General features: G+C 40.4%; 1 protein-coding gene across 1 annotated transcript in view; it reads left to right on the top strand.

Moving 5' to 3' along the window:
- DCBLD1 (discoidin, CUB and LCCL domain containing 1) overlaps window positions 1–19,316 on the top strand; it is a 70,427-nt gene that overhangs the window by 35,671 nt on the left and 15,440 nt on the right. The window contains exons 3-6 of the mRNA XM_047102549.1: window positions 2,614–2,748; window positions 4,184–4,235; window positions 6,601–6,673; window positions 17,278–17,411. Of these exons, the coding sequence (XP_046958505.1) occupies window positions 2,614–2,748; window positions 4,184–4,235; window positions 6,601–6,673; window positions 17,278–17,411 (394 nt within the window). The remainder of the gene's footprint in view (window positions 1–2,613; window positions 2,749–4,183; window positions 4,236–6,600; window positions 6,674–17,277; window positions 17,412–19,316) is intronic.

Genomic DNA, 19,316 nt, shown 5'->3' with positions numbered 1-19,316 from the left:
CCTTCAACTTTATTATACAAAAATGGATTTAGTGTAAATTGCTTATCTACCATGCTGTGAGCACTATTAAAGTTCATAAACATCTATATATTTATTACACGAATGATTTTCTTTCCTCCCTTGCTTTTCCACATTTCTTTTCCTGACCTTTTCATGATATTTTTTTTTTTCAACGTTTATTTATTTTTGGGACAGAGAGAGACAGAGCATGAATGGGGGAGGGGCAGAGAGCGAGGGAGACACAGAACTGGAAACAGGCTCCAGGCTGTGAGCCATCAGCCCAGAGCCTGACGCGGGGCTCGAACTCCCGGACCGCGAGATTGTGACCTGGCTGAAGTCGGACGCTTAACCGACTGTGCCACCCAGGCGCCCCTTCATGATATTTTAAAATGCCAGGATTAGGGGTGCCTGGGTGGCTCAGACAGTTAAGCCCCAGACTTTGGCTCAGGTCATGATCTCATGGTTCATGGGTTGGAACCCTGTGTCAGACTCTGTGCTGACAGCTCAGAGCCTGGAGCCTGCTTGGGATTCTGTTTCTCCCTCTCTCTCTCTGCCCCTCCCCTGCTCACACTCGCTCTCGTGCATATTCTCTCTCTCTCTCTCTCTCTCTCTCTCTCTCTCTCTCTCTCAAAAATAAACATTAAAAAATATTTTTAATGCCAGGATTAAATCTTTTATGCATCTTTATAATCAGGTGTGGCTTTTAAAAACTGTTGCAAATAAAAGAACATTTAGGGGGCGCCTGGGTGGCTCGGTTGGGCAGCTGATTTCGGCTCAGGTCATGATCTCACAGCTCGTGAGTTCAAGCCCCGCGTCAGGCTCTGTGCTGACAGCTCAGAGCCTGGAGCCTGCTTCAGATTCTGTGTCTCCCTCTCTCTCTACTCCTCCCACGCTCACGCTCTGTCTCTCTTTCTCTCAAAAATAAATAAACATTAAAAAAAATAAAAGAACATTTAGCTTCATTTCAATTCTAACAATATTTGGAAGGCCACCACGTGCCAGGTATTGTACAAGCTGCTGGATAGAAAAAGTGATGGATAGAAAAGTTTCTAACTCCATGGGGTGTAGTCTAAAAGGAAAACAAGCATTGTTTATTTGTTTTAATAGATTTATTTATTTAACTACTCACTACTAACTATGAAGTACTTCTATAGCCCTCATGCGAGGTACTGTTCTAAGCAGTTTGCTAGTATTAACTCATGTAAGTAATTATATATGATGATTGTCTCTAAGTAATCTTTTTCTATTTGGATTTCACTCTCATTCAATAATAGGGAATAACAGAGATTCGAGGCACAAAGGTAAACACATAGCATTTCTCTTTTATTATGTTACATCTTCTGAAGCTGAAACCTGGAAGGACAGTGGAGAAATCTGGTCCCTTATGGCATGAGAGGAGTGCCTAGTTGGGTTCATGATCCTCTCCTGGACCTTTTTCTTTCCTTCTTCCTCCTTCCTTACCTGATGTTGGCACTGCTGTCTCTTGCCTATTACCTGATGTTGCTGTTGACTCTTCCCATCCTGTTTTATTTCGTTAATGAAGAATACCTGTTGTCAAAATTGGCTTTTGCTAATCCCTATTTTCTTAGGATTATTATGTCTTGCATACGTGACTTAAAATTTTTTTATGTTTATTTATTTTTGAGACCGAGAGAGACAGAGCATGGGTGGGGGAGGGGCAGAGAGAGAGGGAGACACAGAATATGAAGCAGGCTCCGGGTATCAGGCTCCGAGCTGTCAGCACAGAGCCCGATGCAGGGCTCGAACCACGAGCTGTGAGATCATGACTTGAGCTGAAGTCGGTCGTTTCACTGACTCTGCCACTCGGGTGCCCCAACATACATGACTTTTAAGATGACCGTTTACAAGCTAAACTTGAACTTGAGTAGCCTTAGGAAGATCTGTTTTTCTTGTTCAGTTCAAAATCTAATTTTGTCCTTTGAGAGTTCATTGAGCTTCCTATTGCTTTTCAAGCAACTCAATCTAGAAAACAGTGTGTTATATTCTAATTGCATAACTTATACTATGGTATTTCAAAAGCCTTTAGAGATTCCTCTGCCTTTTTATAAACTTCATTTTGTAAATCAAAATAAATTATATGGGTTAACCAGAAGGTACTGTAAGAGAGAGATAAATGTATAAATTGCATGAAAACAAGATTGTTACCACGCATTGGCAGTCTTTTAGTTCTGGAACCTCCTTTTAGCTCTGGAACCTCCTTGGAAAAAAATTTGTGAGTTTCTTTGAGCAAATTTAGGAGGTCCCTAGAATATCACTTTTATGATAACATTTTCTTCACTACCTAATGTGTTTAACATTTGTTAGTCGTCTTTTACAAAAACTAGAACCTATCTCTTGGGTTGTTCACAATTGACTGGATCTAGCCTATTGCTTATCTGGAGTTAGCCACTTCCCCCCTTGGCTTGTCAGTACAATCAAGTCCACATTCAGGCACTAATCAGCAGTTCCACTATTAAGCAAAACTTCAGTTGGGTAAAGATTACCATCTTATATATGTGTTGTCTGCTAAATTTCACCTTTAAGGAAAGAAATATGCCCATTCTTTGTGCTGGCCTAAATTTTGAATGTGCCAAAAGTGTGCTTTGTTTTTAGGACCATATTGTGGAAGTATGCCTGTTCCCAAAGAACTCCTACTGAACACAAACGAAGTCACTGTTCGCTTTGAGAGTGGATCCCACATTTCCGGGCGGGGATTTTTGCTGACCTATGCCAGCAGTGACCATCCAGGTATAGCAAAAGAATCAACACAAATCTGTAAACGTGTTTCTGTCTTTGAATTCCTCTTGCTACTTATAACCGTCTCTGGATAGAATTGTGACCTCAGGTACCGAGTATGTGTAGGAAGAGTAGAATGTTATGTCCTTGTAAGCAGTTAGATCTGAACTCAGAATACATGTATCAAGCTTGTTAGATTGATCAGCTGACCTATATGAGAAAGGGTTGATCTCGTTTTCCTAGAAACCTTGGATGGTACATTTTCAGGTCTATTTTAAGGTCTGGCTGCTAAGGTCTGCCTATTCTCTGGAGCCCTCCACCAACCCTTCTTAGCTTAGGGGACAAACCATTTAGCCAGCGTCACCTTTGCCCTCTGCCCCACCCTCATTCACATATACCAGTGCACCAGCATAGAAGAGGCATGTGAGTGTGAGTCACATGTGGAATCACTGTCACAGTGTGCCTTAACCATGGAGCTGATACTTGAGCAGGAGAGAAGGGAGCGTGAATACTGACAAGGGAGGAAAGCATGGCCTCCTGTCCAGGCCTCTCGTGCCCCGGAGTGATGACTGTGCAGTGCACTCCACGTCTGCCCAGGGTCACAGACGTGCCCAGAGTTTCTGCGCTCAGTCCCGTCTGGCCAGAAATGCTCTGGGAAGGGGGTGCACCATTCATTTCCCTCTCAGCCAATCAAATCTGGCCAATCCCAGCATGGCTAGTGTTCACCATATGTTGTTCCCTAAGAACTATTGAAAATATTAAGGAAAGAAAGAACTATTGCAGCAAGTGTGGAATATTGTGGAAACTATACTAGGTTGAACTAAATGCATCAAAATCCACAGTACCTTAACATCTCTGTTGCTGAGTGTCCATTCAATTCTATACTCCAAAAGAAAAGAACATCCTCTTTTTAAGTCCTTGGTCCTGACTGATCAAAGTGAAAAGGTTGTATTCTCAGTAAACATGCGGTTCCATGGTCACTCAGATGCCACTAGCTAAATTGCTAAATTAAAATGTTCCCGAATCTTCTCTGTGAACTAAGTCAGGCTTTTGAAATTGTTTTCCTCCTGCCAAGAGAGGTTATGCACATGATCTTTGTAGGCATTTGGTAGACAGTAATGAGTCAACGTTGGTTTTTCTGTTTGAAATAGTTTCTGTTATCATCCATTGGTCAGTTGCTGAAAAACCATCGTTTGTGGTAGAAAAGAGAAATGGAGGAGACTGATTAAATCCTGAAGATAGTGTTCTCAGTGTTGATTTATTTTTAAATGGAAAAAATTCAGATAATAACTAGATAGTGGATAAACACTTTTTAAAAGTTTTTATTTAAAATTATTAAATTCTTTTATTTAAAATTCTTTCAAGTTCTTTATTATTTTTTTTTTTTAGCATGAGTGTCCTAACTTCCATTCAGGCTTCTAATTGCAATTACCTTTATTTACGACAGATTTAATAACATGTTTGGAACGAGCTAACCATTATTTGAAGCCAGAATACAGGTAAGTACAGTGTCCTAGCTGTGCTGCAGTCATATGTTGCTGAACATTTTGTTTTCCTTCACATTAAACCAGATAAAGTACCTTATTTGTATTTAATTTTTTTACAGCATTTATGTTCTTTTTTTTTTTTTAATTTATTTATTTTGAGAGAGAGAGAGCGAGCACATGCAAGTGAGCAGAGTAGGGGCAGAGAGAGGGGGAGAGAGAGAATACCAAGTAGACTTCACACTGTCAGTGTAGACCGCAGCACGGGGCTCAGTCTCACAAATTGTGAGATCATGACCTGAGCCGAAGTCAGGAATCCCATGCTCAACCTACTGAGGCACCCAAGCACCCATACAGTGTTAATATTCTAACTAATGAGGAATACTTGAAATGATTTCTTATATAGCAGAGTCAGCAGACCTTTTGTCCAGGGCCAGATAGTAAATATTTTCAATTGTGCAGGTCGTCCAGTCTCTTTTGCATCCATTTATAGTTTCTGTTGTTGCTGTAATGCAAAAGCAGTCATAGACAATATGTAAACAAATGTGTAAATAAAACTTTATTTACAAAAAGAAGCAGCAGCACAGATTTGGCCCATGAGCCACAGTTTGCTGACTCCTGAGCTCTACTTTGATACCAATGAGCATAATGGAGCCCAGAGTGTGTATTTTTTTTAACCCAGCCAGCATTTGCAAGTAACTTTTAGAATTTCTTCACTTTCAGAGGGAGCTGATCTTGTCTTTCCCACAGAGGAGAAACCTACTGAGAATAGGAGATGAAATATTTGATCCTAGCTTTACTTTAACTAGAAAATTACTCAATCTCTTTGATGTACCTTTCCTCATCTATATAATAAGAGTCTAGAGCAGGATTTCTCAGCCTTGGCACTATGGTGTTTTGGGTTAGGCGATTCTTTGTTTGGAGAGCTGTTCTGTACATTGTTGGATATTTACCAGTATCCCTGGCCTCTACCCTGTCCGTTCCAGTTGTGATAACAAAAATGTTTCTAGACATTGCCAGAGGTCTTCCAGGGTGGGCAAAATTCACTCCCTGTTGAGAACCAGTGTTCTAGAGAGGATTGTCAACAACACTAACTCCAGCTATAACTCCTTTGAGTGCTTTGTTAATGCCAGTCATAGCTCCCTGGCCTTTGCGTATATAACTCATGTGACTGTTCCAGCATCCCTGCGAGGTAGGTTCTGTGAGATCCTGCAAATAGAGGCACAAACTAGTGAAGTAGCTTGCCCAGGGAGGCCCAAGGGTCTATGGTCCTGACCATCTTAGACATTCTAATAAATAAAATTATTTTATATGCAGAATCAGTTCTAGTGTTACCTATTATTAAGTCTAGTAGAGAAACAAAAATGAAAATGGTCAATAATTTAAATAATTAGAAAACAAAATTGAAAAAAACCAGTAATTAATTACAGCTGCCCTGTAAGGTTGCCATTCATTCAATATAAACACATGCCAACATTCTCTGAGATCTTTCCAGCTGTACCTATAGAGTCCCAGTGGTGAGAGGGCCTGTAGGCATCAATGTTCATTTCCTGTCCTACAGAAAAGAATACATTCAGGCCTACAGAGTGATGTTATGGTGCCAGATCATCTAGGCTGTAACTCAGTTGTTTTGTAGTATTTAAAGATGAGGTACGGTGATATACACATCCACACTCCCTCACCTATAATCGTGAAATGTAGAAAGCTTTGAAAGTCAAAAGGTTTTTGTAACTCATTTGGTGGCAGTACCTGATTAGTGTGACCTTAAATTCATTTGACAGCAAAACTGAACTAAATTAACGAGTCTATTCAGTCTTTGTGTTGGACTTAATATGACTATTCATGTATTTGATACAGAGATATTAATGTTTTTGATTAATGTATGCAGCCATAAGATGAATCTAATGTGTAACCTGACTACGCTGACAACGCTATATTATATAATTAAAATTTGCTGAGAGTAGAACTTAAATGTTCTCACCAAAAATATACATATTACATATATTTTAAATGTTTATATATTTAGATATTACAATATGCGAGGTGATGGATATGCTAATTTACTAGTTGGGGAACATAAATCATCACGATATACACTTGAAATGCCTTACAGTTTCTTAATTATACCACAATGAATTACTTCCAATTGCAAAAGTAATCTGTAACTAATGTAGACCGTCATTGTCCAATACTAGCCATGTGTGAATATTAAGCACTTAGGCTGTGGCTAGTCCAAATTTAGATGTGCTATCAGTATCAAATAAACAGCATAATTCCCTCTTGCATGTTCTATAGAGGAGAAATATGTTTAAGTGTAATTTATACTTTTTAGTTTAATTATGATTCAATAAAATACAAATTCTTTATTTTATTTTTCCAGTAAATTCTGCCCGGCTGGTTGTAGAGACATAGCAGGAGACATTTCTGGGAATCTGGTGGATGGATACAGAGATGTAAGTACCTGACAGTAATTATAGGGCATGGTGGAAATTAAAAAGTACTTATTGCTCTGCCTAAATGCATCCTGAAGTAAAGTCAAATAAGATCTCAAACCCCATAGATAAATGTGCAAGTTTCTATTTTCTGAAAATAAATGAAATAATAAGTATAAAAACCAAGGTTATTCATGCATTCATTCCTGTTTTTCCATGCATTTCCACTTAAGCATGCTGTAAATGAAATGGTAGACAAAGCCCTTTTCAACCCTAAGAGTATAATTCCATCTATTTTCTTTATTTTAATGCTCCAGCTGATTCATATAGCATAGCCAAGGACATGAACATTCACATCACAGGATAACAACATTGTGTCTGGGAGCAATGAAGCCATCTGCCCTGCACTTACATAGTATTCCTTCCTTCCTCACACCCCAGTTTCTTATGCAGAATGAGACTCTCTGGTTACACACATTGTTCCCAGAGAAAAATAAATTCACAAGACATTTTCCCTAAAGTATATGTCCTGTCTCCATATACACAGTCCTTTATTTCTTATTATTTGCAGATCTCTATCCTGGAAATTTGATATCTGATTTTTGAATATTAACATTGCTATTTAAAATAGTTTCATTCAGGAGCACCTGGGTGGTTCAGTCGGTTAAGAATCCAACTCTTGGTTTCGGCTCAGGTCATGATCTCACAGTTTGTGAGATCGAGCTCTGCACCCGGCTCTGTGCTGTCAGCACAGAATAGAAATGCTGACAGCACAGAGCCTGCTTGAGATTCTCTTTCTCTCTCTCTGTCTCTCTGCCCGTCCTTCTCTCTCTCTCTCTCTCTCTCTCCCTCCCTCCCTCCCTCCCTCAAAAATAAATAAATATTAAAAAAATAAAATAGTTGAGTTTACAGCATCTGGGAATTGGCTTGAGTTATGAAATGTGAAAATCTGTGTAGTGTTGGAACTTTCCTGAGAGTTACTGACATGTGTCTTCAAGCATGGAAAAAACCATACATGTTCCAGGTGATTGATAATTTTATCTCTAGCAGGGGAAAAACAAACTTGGCTTTAATTTTTGCTTTTAGTATATCCTGATTCTGGAAGCAGCAGATTATGCTCTTTGTTTTCCTTTATTGTGTAGTGTCTTTATTTACAAGATTGGCATAGGATATTCATTTGGCCTATAAATTGTTTGAATCTTAAAATGTTTTACAATACCTCGATTTAAGATATACTTGGTACAGGCTATTTCTTTTTTTTTTTTTTTCAATATATGAAATTTATTGTCAGATTGGTTTCCATACAACACCCAGTGCTCATCCCAAAAGGTGCCCTCCTCAATACCCATCACCCACCCTCCCCTCCCTCCCATCCCCCACCAACCTTCAGTTTGTTCTCAGTTTTTAACAGTCTCTTATGCTTTGGCTCTCTCCCCCTCTAACCTTTTTTTTTTTTTTCCTTCTCCTCCCCCATGGGTTTCTGTTAAGTTTCTCAAGATCCACATAAGAGTGAAACCATATGGTATCTGTCTTTCTCTGTATGGCTTATTTCACTTAGCATCACACTCTCCAGTTCCATCCACGTTGCTACAAAAGGCCATATTTCATTCTTTCTCCTTGCCATGTAGTATTCCATTGTGTATATAAACCACAATTTCTTTATCCATTCATCAGTTGATGGACATTTAGGCTCTTTCCACAATTTGGCTATTGTTGAGAGTGCTGCTATAAACATTGGGGTACAAGTGCCCCTATGCATCAGTGCTCCTGTATCCCTTGGGTAAATTCCTAGCAGTGCTATTGTTGGGTCATAGGGTAGGTCTATTTTTAATTTTCTGAGGAACCTCCACACTGCTTTCCAGAGCGGCTGCACCAATTTGCATTCCCACCAACAGCACAAGAGGGTTCCCGTTTCTCCACATCCTCTCCAGCATCTATAGTCTCCTGATTTGTTCATTTTGGCCACTCTGACTGGCGTGAGGTGATATCTGAGTGTGGTTTTGATTTGTATTTCCCTGATAAGGAGCGACGCTGAACATCTTTTCATGTGCCTGTTGGCCATCTGGATGTCTTCTTTAGAGAAGTGTCTATTCATGTTTTCTACCCATTTCTTCACTGGGTTATTTGTTTTTCAGGTGTGGAGTTTGGTGAGCTCTTTATAGATTTTGGATACTAGCCCTTTGTCCGATATGTCATTTGCAAATATCTCTTCCCATTCCGTTGGTTGCCTTTTAGTTTTGTTGGTTGTTTCCTTTGCTGTGCAGAAGCTTTTTATCTTCATAAGGTTCCAGTAATTCATTTTTGCTTTTAATTCTCTTGCCTTTGGGGATGTGTCGAGTAAGAGATTGCTACAGCTGAGGTCAGAGAGGTCTTTTCCTGCTTTCTCATCTAGGGTTTTGATGGTTTCCTGTCTCACATTCAGGTCCTTTATCCATTTTGAATTTATTTTTGTGAATGGTGTGAGAAAGTGATCTAGTTTCAACCTTCTGCATGTTGCTGTCCAGCTCTCCCAGCACCATTTGTTAAAGAGACTGTCTTTTTCCCATTGGATGTTCTTTCCTGCTTTGTCAAAGATGAGTTGGCCATACGTTTGTGGGTCTAGTTCTGAGGTTTCTATTCTATTCCATTGGTCTATGTGTCTGTTTTTGTGCCAATACCATGCTGTCTTGATGATGACAGCTTTGTAGTAGAGGCTAAAGTCTGGGATTGTGATGCCTCCTGCTTTGGTCTTCTTCTTCAAAATTCCTTTGGCTATTCGGGGCCTTTTGTGGTTCCACATGAATTTTAGGATTGCTTGTTCTAGTTTCGAGAAGAATGCTGGTGCAATTTTGATTGGGATTGCATTGAATGTGTAGATAGCTTTGGGTAGTATTGACATTTTGACAATATTTATTCTTCCAATCCATGAGCAGGGAATGTCTTTCCATTTCTTTATATCTTCTTCAACTACCTTCATAAGGTTTCTATAGTTTTCAGCATACAGATCTTTTACATCTTTGGTTAGATTTATTCCTAGGTATTTTATGCTTCTTGGTGCAATTGTGAACGGGATCAGTTTCTTTATTTGTCTTTCTGTTGCTTCATTGTTAGTGTATAAGAATGCAACTGATTTCTGTACATTGATTTTGTATCCTGCAACTTTGCTGAATTCATGTATCAGTTCTAGCAGACTTTTGGCGGAGTCTATCGGATTTTCCATGTATAATATCATGTCATCTGCAAAAAGCGAAAGCTTGACTTCATCTTTGTCAATTTTGATGCCTTTGATTTCCTTTTGTTGTCTGATTGCTGATGCTAGAACTTCCAATACTATGTTAAACAACAGCGGTGAGAGTGGACATCCCTGTCGTGTTCCTGATCTCAGGGAAAAAGCTCTCAGTTTTTCCCCATTGAGGATGATGTTAGCTGTGGGCTTTTCATAAATGGCTTTTATGATGTGTAAGTATGTTCCTTCTATCCCGACTTTCTCAAAGGTTTTTATTAAGAAACGGTGCTGGATTTTGTCAAAGGCCTTTTCTGCATCGATTGACAGGATCATATGGTTCTTCTCTTTTTTTTTTTATTAATGTGATGTATCACGTTGATTGATTTGCGAATGTTGAACCAGCCCTGCATCCCAGGAATGAATCCCACTTGATCATGGTGAATAATTCTTTTTATATGCTGTTGAATTCGATTTGCTAGTATCTTATTGAGAATTTTTGCATCCATATTCATCAGGGTTATTGGCCTGTAGTTCTCTTTTTCTACTGGGTCTCTGTCTGGTTTAGGAATCAAAGTAATACTGGCTTCATAGAATGAGTCTGGAAGTTTTCCTTCCCTTTCTATTTCTTGGAATAGCTTGAGAGGGTAGGTATAGGTATTATCTCTGCTTTAAATGTCTGGTAGAACTCCCCTGGGAAGCCATCTGGTCCTGGACTCTTATTTGTTGGTTGGGAGATTTTTGAAAACCGATTCAATTTCTTCGCTGGTTATGGGTCTGTTCAAGCTTTCTCTTTCCTCCTGATTGAGTTTTGGAAGAGTGTGGGTGTTTAGGAATTTGTCCATTTCTTCCAGGTTGTCCAATTTGTTGGCATATAATTTTTCATAGTATTCCCTGATAATTGTTTGTATCTCTGAGGGATTGGTTGTAATAATTCCATTTTCATTCATGATTTTATCTATTTGGGTCATCTCCCTTTTCTTTTTGAGAAGCCTGGCTAGAGGTTTGTCAATTTTGTTTATTTTTTCAAAAAACCAACTCTTGGTTTCGTTGATCTGCTCTACAGTTTTTTTAGATTCTATATTGTTTATTTCTGCTCTGATCGTTCTTATTTCTCCTCTTCTGCTGGGTTTAGGCTGCCTTTGCTGTTCTGCTTCTATTTCCTTTAGGTGTGCTGTTAGATTTTGTATTTGGGATTTTTCTTGTTTCTTGAGATAGGCCTGGATTGCGATGTATTTTCCTCTCAGAACTGCCTTCGCTGCATCCCAAAGTGTCTGGATTGTTGTATTTTCATTTTCGTTTGTTTCCATATATTTTTTAATTTCTTCTCTAATTGCCTGGTTGACCCACTCATTCTTTAGTAGGGTGTTCTTTAACCTCCATGCTTTTGGAGGTTTTCCAGACTTTTTCCTGTGGTTGATTTCAAGCTTCATAGCATTGTGGTCTGAAAGTATGCATGGTATAATTTCAATTCTTGTAAACTTATGAAGGGCTGTTTTGTGACGGCACAGGCTATTTCTAAATGACTTCAGGAGATTGAGAGAAACAAACAGTCGAAGTGTAGTGTTTCCCTCAGGAATAAAGAGTTTATTTGTTATTTTAACATCCCATGCAAGAAACTTCAGAATTATGTGCAGTAAGAGAGATAGCATCACTTACTTTCTTATTTTAGTTATCTTTCTCCTCTTGACAGAGTTCTGTTTTTTAGTATAACAGGTAAATGGTTTCCTATCGATCTGAGTACGCCAACTGTAGGTGCTTGCACACAGGTGGCCTATTTGACTCTGTAGCTAGTTTCATATCATTTGCTTTTAGGATGACTTCATCTGGAGGGAAAATTTATATTTTGAAAACTCTTCAAAGAAGTCTTACCAGTGCCTTTTTGGTATATGTTGATCTCGTGGGTGTATTCCATATCTGTTGCTACATAACAATATTACTACCAATTTAAAAGATTAAAACAACACATGTGTTACCTCTCGTGTTCTCTGGGTTAGGCGTTTGGGCACAACTTAGCAGAGTTCTCTGCTTCAGGATCTCACAGGGGTGCATCCAAGCTGTCAGCTGGGGCTGCATTTCATCTGAGGCTCAACTTGGCTTCAAAGCTCACATGGTGTGGGCCGCATTCAGTTACACATGGATTGTTGAACAGAAGACCTCAGTTTCTTCTTCCTGGATTTTGGCTGGAGGCTCTCCTCAGCTCCTTGCCATTCGGGCCTATCTGACATCACTGCTTTCTTCTTCAAAGCCACCCAGGGAGAATTTCCCAACAAAGGAGTCTCCTAGTAAGACAGGTTACAACCTTGTGTAATGTTATCATGGGAGTAGCATCCTACCACTTTTGCTATTGTTCTCTTAATTAGAAGAAGGCCACAGCTCCCACCTAAACCCAGAGGGATTATGCAGTGGGGGAATGCCAGGAGGCAGAGATCCTGGAGGTTATCATAGAGTCTGTCCTCCGTGGTGCCTTCATCTTAGGGAATGTGTTCAGTTGTAGCAAGTTCTTCCTAGAAGAGTCTTTGCAAAACCGAAGCATATTTTGTAGGCCAGGACAACAGAATCTGTAAAACAAGTTACAAGAGAAACTGTTGAAGAAACAGGTTCTCTGCGTCAGAAAAGAAGTATGTTGTCTTAAAGAACAATTACAGAAAAGGAACTGGTTCATTCTATGTTGTTCCCGAAGGCAGAACTAGGGTCAGAGGGTGAAAGTTATAGAGTACCCAGTTTTAGTTACATGTAAGGAATAATTGAGCAGTGCAAAATGGAGTCGGGTATCTCAAGAAATGGTGAGCCCTAGTCCCAGGAAGTGTCAGGTGTAGGCGTTAAACCATTTGTCAGACATGGCCTATATATGTGTAGGAAGGTGCTGTGGGGCGGAGAAAGTGACAGTCTGTCAGGAAGTATCAGCGGAGAACTTTAAAGGTCTTTTTGAATTCTTAAGGTTCTGTGAATCTGTCTCCTTCACTGATGAATTAAGGCATCTGTATTGGTATATGCTTACCACGCTAGCTAAGTAGGATGAGCTTCTCTTTGAGATCTGCCTTACCCAGAAACCAGAAATAAAAAAGCCCTAGAATAGTTTCTCTCTTGGCACCTTCTCCCAAGTCTGCTGACTGTACCATCTGCTTTTAAGACATCACTTAATAACTTGTTTCAGTAAATTCTCCATACCCCCAGAATATTCAAGAAAGACTGTAGAATAATAGAAGACAGTATATGTAGTGCACCCCTGGTTTAGGAGAAGGGGAGAAACCAGGCCTTTGTACACACCCACAAAAAGCCATTACACAGGGAAATACATTATAAAAGCGTGTGATTGTTTCCAGGTGATAGCAAGCAGTGTGAGTGATTTTTTTCATATTTTCCAACATTTCTAAAATGAATTCAAATAACTTGCAAAGAAAATGTTGCCGGGGTGCATGGGTGGCTCAGTTGGTTAAGCGTCTTACTTGGACTCAGGTCATGATCTCGTGTTTCATGTGTTCAAGCCCCACATTCGGCTCTGTGCTGACAGCTGACAGCCTGGAGCCTGCTTTGAATTCTGTGTCTTCCCCTCTCCCTCTGCCCCTCCCCTGCTCGTGTTCTGTCTCTCTCAAAAATATATAAACGTTAAAAAAAATAATAAGAAAATGTTGCCAATATGGTAATTACGAAGACTGTACCAACATAGGAACAATTCATAGGATAGACTGTGGAACATATATATTTAACATTTTACTATCATTTTAAAACATGAGCTTTATTCATGTTTTATTAAATTCAATATGAAGCGTTTACTTTTTTTAAAGTTTTCTTTATTTTGAGAGAGAGAAAGAGCATGAGCGGGGGGGGACAAAGAGAGAGAAAGAGTGGGGGGAGAGAGAGAGGGAGAGAGGGAGGGAGCAAGAAAGGGAGAGAGAGAGGAAGGGAGAGACAGAGAGAGAGAAAGAATCCCAAGCCCCAAGGCAGGGCTCAAACTCATAAACCATGAAATCATGTCCTGAGTCAAAATCAAGAGTTGGACGCATAACTGACTGAGCCACCAAGCACCCCTGAAGTGTTTACTTTTATATTAAATTTTATTTTAATACTTTGTCAATACTTTCCAGTACAAGATGACTTTTCCTAAAGGAAGACATAAGAAAATACTCCCAATTCTGGCATGATTTGATAATCACTTTGAAAGTTGATGTAGTCTTGACATTGTCTTGAGACTGTACACTCACAAGCTCTCTCTCTCTCTCTCTCAAAATAAATAAACATTTTAAAAAAAGGTTGATGTAGTCTTCATGCTGATCTGTTTAGCCATGTTTTACGGTTTAGTGAACTTTAGAAATGTTCAATACCATCACCTGCAATTTTGTGAGCCATGTAGGTGTTCTCAGATGTCTGAGAAAATGTAAATGAAAAATTAGGTTTAAATTATTCTGTTTGAGTTGAAGCCAGTTCACCATTTAACATAGGCTAGTGATGTGACTTTCCCATATTTACATTTCAGTGAGGCTTAGACCTTGAAAATTGCTGGAAAATCAAAGTATAAATTTCCTCTTCCAAAGGAAATTTATAAAAATCAAGTTCAGTGAAAGTAAAAATTTAAAATCAACACCCAAAAGCCCCAATTTAAGTAAACATTTATTTAAGTTGATTGAGTGAGCGAGGAATTTTGTTTTTCTTAAAGAAAATAATCCTGTGATAATTTTATAAAAATGTAACAGCCAGATTTGGTGGTTATTCTCCTGGAGTTGTATCCTGTGGCCTGCATTGAATATCATGGAAAAATGTGAGCTGTAGTTGAATAAATTCCATAAAATGGGTATATACTGCTGGGGTCCCTCAACGCTGATTACTATGAAAAATGGGAATGTATGTTGGCCAATGATGCTGGTAGGTTCTATTGCTAATTGACCTGTGAACCTGTTCTCTTGTAACCAAGGAGTCCTTGGGACATGCCAAGTCCAGTGAGAGCTCTCCACTAGGCAGGGCTCTGGGGATAAAGACTACCCCATCCACAGAACAAATTCCAAGGAACAAACTCCAAATGATCTCAGGGACAGTGGGATTATCTACCCAGTAGACCACTGAACCAATTGCTTTTCATCTTGGGGCTGAGAGACCCAGGCAGGCCGGCAGGGACGTCATAGTAGGTACATAGGGTGCCTATTAGAATCACAAGGTAATAGACCATTAGAAAAGATACTAGACATCATGCAGTCCAGGTTTTTCATCGTACACAGGAATTGGGGAGCTGGATCCACAGCAGTGACATGACTTATGCACACCCAGTAGAGTTAGACACAAAGCCAAGACAGTGAGCTAAATTGCCAAATTTAAATTCAAGGCTTTTCTGTTATAACTGGCTTGCTCCATTTTGTACTCCAAGAATCTACAACAATGATAACAAACCTTTTTAAAGAAGGAACATTCAGAAAAAATAAAAACACAAGCTACCTATTTAATTTAAAGATCACTATTTTGGGGGCACCTTGTTGACTCAGCTCGTTGAACATCTGACTCTTGATTTGGGCTCAGGTCATGATCCCAGGGTGGTAGGATCAAGCCCTTCATTGGGCTCTGTGCTAAGAGTGGAGCCTGCTTCAGATTCTCTCTGTCCTTCTGCCTGTCCCCAGCTCGCACTCACTCCCTCTCTCTAAAAATTAATAAATAAAATAGGGGCTCCTGGGTGGCTCAGTCAGTTGAGCGTCTGACTCTTGATTTTGGCTCAGGTCATGATCTCACAGTTCCTGAATTTGAGCCCCGCATCAGGCTCTGTGCTGACAGTGTGGAGCCTGCTTAGGATTCTCTCTCCATCTCTGCCCCTCCTGCGCTCGCTCGCTCTCTCTCTCTCTCTCTCTCTCTCTCTCTCAAATAAACTTAAAAAGAATAAAAACAAAATAAAATAAAACACTGTCTTTTTCTCATCTTCTAGTATTTCTGTTTTTCTCCAAAATCAAGGAGGGTAATAACCACATCTGTCTTTCAACATTCTCTTCTTTCTTCTCTGTCAGGAACTGTCCTTCTCTTTTGTTTCTGAGAGCCATTATTGTAAGACTGACTCATTGTCCCAAATCTAACCTAGTTTGGGAAATATGCACTCTCTAAATTAAAGATCACAGAAGTTCTCAATTTTATTGCAACCACAATTATTATAAAATATTGTTGGTCTCCTTGGTCCCCCAGATATTGTAACCAAAATCCAAGAAATTTTTTCCACTGACAATAAAGTAACAATGTTGTCAACACAAAGAGAAATTCCCAAGTCCGGTTATCAAGACATAATTTCATGAGCTGCTCTTCCCATGTTGGCATTAGCCATCATGGAGAAGTGGGGCATTGCTAAAGATGATTTGGAAAATGATGTTTCTCAGCCCCTCAGTCCTGGGCTCACTGCCTAACCACCCTCCCAGGCAGGTCTGTGCCCATGGGGACCTAAGGGCCTGGGCACCCCATGGAAAAGTTTCAGTCCTTCCTCCAGCCCCACTTCTAATGTGCCAGTGCCAATCCCAAGACCACCTGCTAATCAGCCAGTCAGGTGGTCCTGCTCAGTCTGTCACTCCAGGCAGCAGACTTGGAGGCCTGGGCAGGTGCCAGCTGTCTGACCCTCCCAGAGGAGACTCAGGAAATGAGGTGGAGGCTGTGGCCCCTGGGTTGCTCATCGTCATTGCCCTAAGACCTTTATGAAGTCTTTTGTTCCATTTCATATTCTGTTCTGTTTTTAATGCCTTGTTCAGTCTCTAAATCAATTGTAAAACGAAGCTATGGTATGGAAGATTCACCTTCTCAAAGGATCCTTAGTATGTGTATCTGCTAAAGCAGATGTAAAAAACTGATTAGTTATTTCTATTTCTGTTTGAAAAGCCACCCCCAAATTGAGTGGCTTAAAATAACAACCGTTTTATTTGCTGATGAGTTTGAGGGTCAGCATTTGGGCTAGTCAGTTCTTAATCTCCCTTTGCCTAGAATAGCCCCTGTAATCATGTGGGGGGATCATCTGGGGGCAGAGTGTCGAAGGTGGCCACGGTGACATGTGTGGCAGTTGGTTGTGCCGTGTTCTCTGCAGCAGAACAAACAAGCTACCTGGCCCAGTGCAGTCAGTAGGAGGTGCCTACACAAGGGCATGACCATGGGGAGGCGTTTGTTATTCACTGGGGGGTCACCACTACTAAATTACCTACTTCCTCTCTAGTGGATGGGTTCCCAAGTTAGCATAAAATTGGTGACTCTGATGTCATTTTGAGAACATGGCCCAGTCAACTGCTACACATGTCACACGTGTCATAGTAATGCAATAATTTTCCCCTCTTCTTTTTGTTTAATAAGGTACAGTGTAGCAATGTCATGGGTCAACTAGGGATCCTGACCACGTGTTATAACAAAATGGAAAACTCCCACCATGTTTTTAATGTGTTTTTGAGTAGCTGTGAGTGATGATGTTGCTGTATTTCAGACCTCTGTATTGTGCAAAGCCGCCATCCATGCTGGAATAATTGCAGATGAGTTGGGAGGTCAGATCAGCGTGCTTCAGCTCAAAGGGATAAGTCGATATGAAGGAATCCTTGCCAATGGTGTGCTTTCAAAAGAGTAAGTACTTTGTTTTCTGTTTTGAGTGGAACGTAACCCCAAAAGCATAATTTATCAGCTCACAGTTTTGAAAGGACAGTGGGTGTATGATACCAAGGGTTTGTCAGCTGGGAAGAATGTGTGTGAATGCTTAAAGCAGCATTTATGGTGTGTTTGTAGAAGATAAATGCAGCAATATAAGAGCTCACTGGTTATGCTGACAAGTAAATTAAAATTAAAATGGCACACATCTGAAGTTCTAGGGCAGAGGAGTGTTTCTACTCTCAGGTGCTTTAGTAGGAGAGAACAAAGCCTGTTCCTTTTCAGTTTTTCCAGTTGTAAATTACCTGTTATCTCCAATGTTACCAAAGGTACTGAAGGAGACAGAGAACTGAAATAAGCCCCCATAGAACCACCAAGCTCCCCTGAAAGATCCTTGGAGAGAAGCTCTTAGTGATGAGTAATAGTTGGGAAGTGAAGGAAGATTGTTAATTAGCATTAACCTCTCTGTTCGCTGTTATCCTCTGCTTTTAGCTTTATGAGAAAAAAGTATGTCAGTTGTTCAATTGTTTAAACATTCAACCTGGGCTTTTAATGCGTTTGGGTTTCTTCAGCTTCTGGAGTGGAAAACAAGAGCTAAATATAAGCCCCCCTTGTGGTCCAGGTGTCCACGCATTGAAACAGGCAGCTTGGAGTGGGCCAGAGGGAGGCTTTCCTCGGGTGGATGCCTTATGAGAGAAAGTGATCCTCAAGCCACGTGTTTATCTCTTGCTTCCTCCCTCCCTGTCTGCCTCAGAAATGTCTTCCTGCTACCATGACCCTGTGTTTTTGGGACAGGTTGTCACATAGTCTTGGGCTCAAGGATATGGCACAGGACAGAGACTGCAGACATTTCAGGATCCAAAAGTAGGGAAAAGTAGGTTAGGGCCTGTATTGTCTACCCCTCCCTAGTGTGTATGCGGATCCCCCCCGGCCCTGTCCCGCCATTTTGGTGTGGTTCCTGCTTGTGTGAAGAAAGAACATGATCATCATACTTCCCTCTTCTGTTCTCCCAGTGGATGTAGACCATTTCATCTGGTTAAAAACATAAGGGGGTAGATAGCTTCCCTAGTTAGCATAAATATAGTACCTCTGATGTCATGTTGAAAAAGTTATGCAATAATTTTTTCCCTTCCCCTCCTACTTTTTATTTACATGTATTCTAGCTTAGTTTAGCAATCTTGTGCTTCACATAGGGATTCTGACCACAAGTTTTAGTATTATTTTTATAGGAAAAAGTATCTTAAGTTCCAAAGAACCAATCAATGAACTCACAAGTAAACTTAGACTAAAACTCACTTCTGGATTGAAGCGTTGGCCTAAGCTCACAAGGGAGGGGATTTAGAAGCAGTGACTGAAGTTGGTTAGGTCACCTTCATGAAGGAAGCAAACCTTGGGTTTGGTGGAAGGCAGGAACAAAGCATCTGGGGACCTGGGAGCAGAGCCAAGGCCCAGGGAGGGACACCAGAGGAGTTGTGGTGGTCAGCTCACCATGCTCATGTCCAGGGCCCTGGCTGGTGGGTGGCTGAGGAGAAAAGGCAGAGCCCTCACTGGTAATTCCGAGTCGGGGATGCAGGTGGGGGTAACCAGAAAGGGTGTTCGGTCCAAGTCTTTCACAGGCAATGCAAGTGACGCTGTATGCAATCTGTAAAAGGCAGTTATCCTCACACTCTGATGTGCAGGTTCACCGCAGTGTTTGTGCTCTCTGCTTGCTATGGATAAGACTTCCCTCTACTTTCCCTCTGGATAGGACTTGTAACTTTGACAGGCTCCGAAGTGTTCTTTTTATATTGTTTGAACATTCAGAGGCAAATTACCCCCAAATTTGTGCCACAGTTTAAGATCTAAAAGCTTAGTAACAGAGTGCCTTTAGAAACTAAAATCCTG

The sequence above is a fragment of the Lynx rufus genome, unplaced genomic scaffold (genome assembly GCF_022079265.1).
Source record: "Lynx rufus isolate CCGP_SWC_20201006 ecotype Redwood Valley unplaced genomic scaffold, mLynRuf1.p SCAF_6, whole genome shotgun sequence".
Taxonomy (NCBI): Eukaryota; Metazoa; Chordata; class Mammalia; order Carnivora; family Felidae; genus Lynx; species Lynx rufus.
The sequence above is the reverse complement of the archived record's forward strand: the minus strand, read 5'-3'. Positions and strand labels throughout refer to the sequence as shown.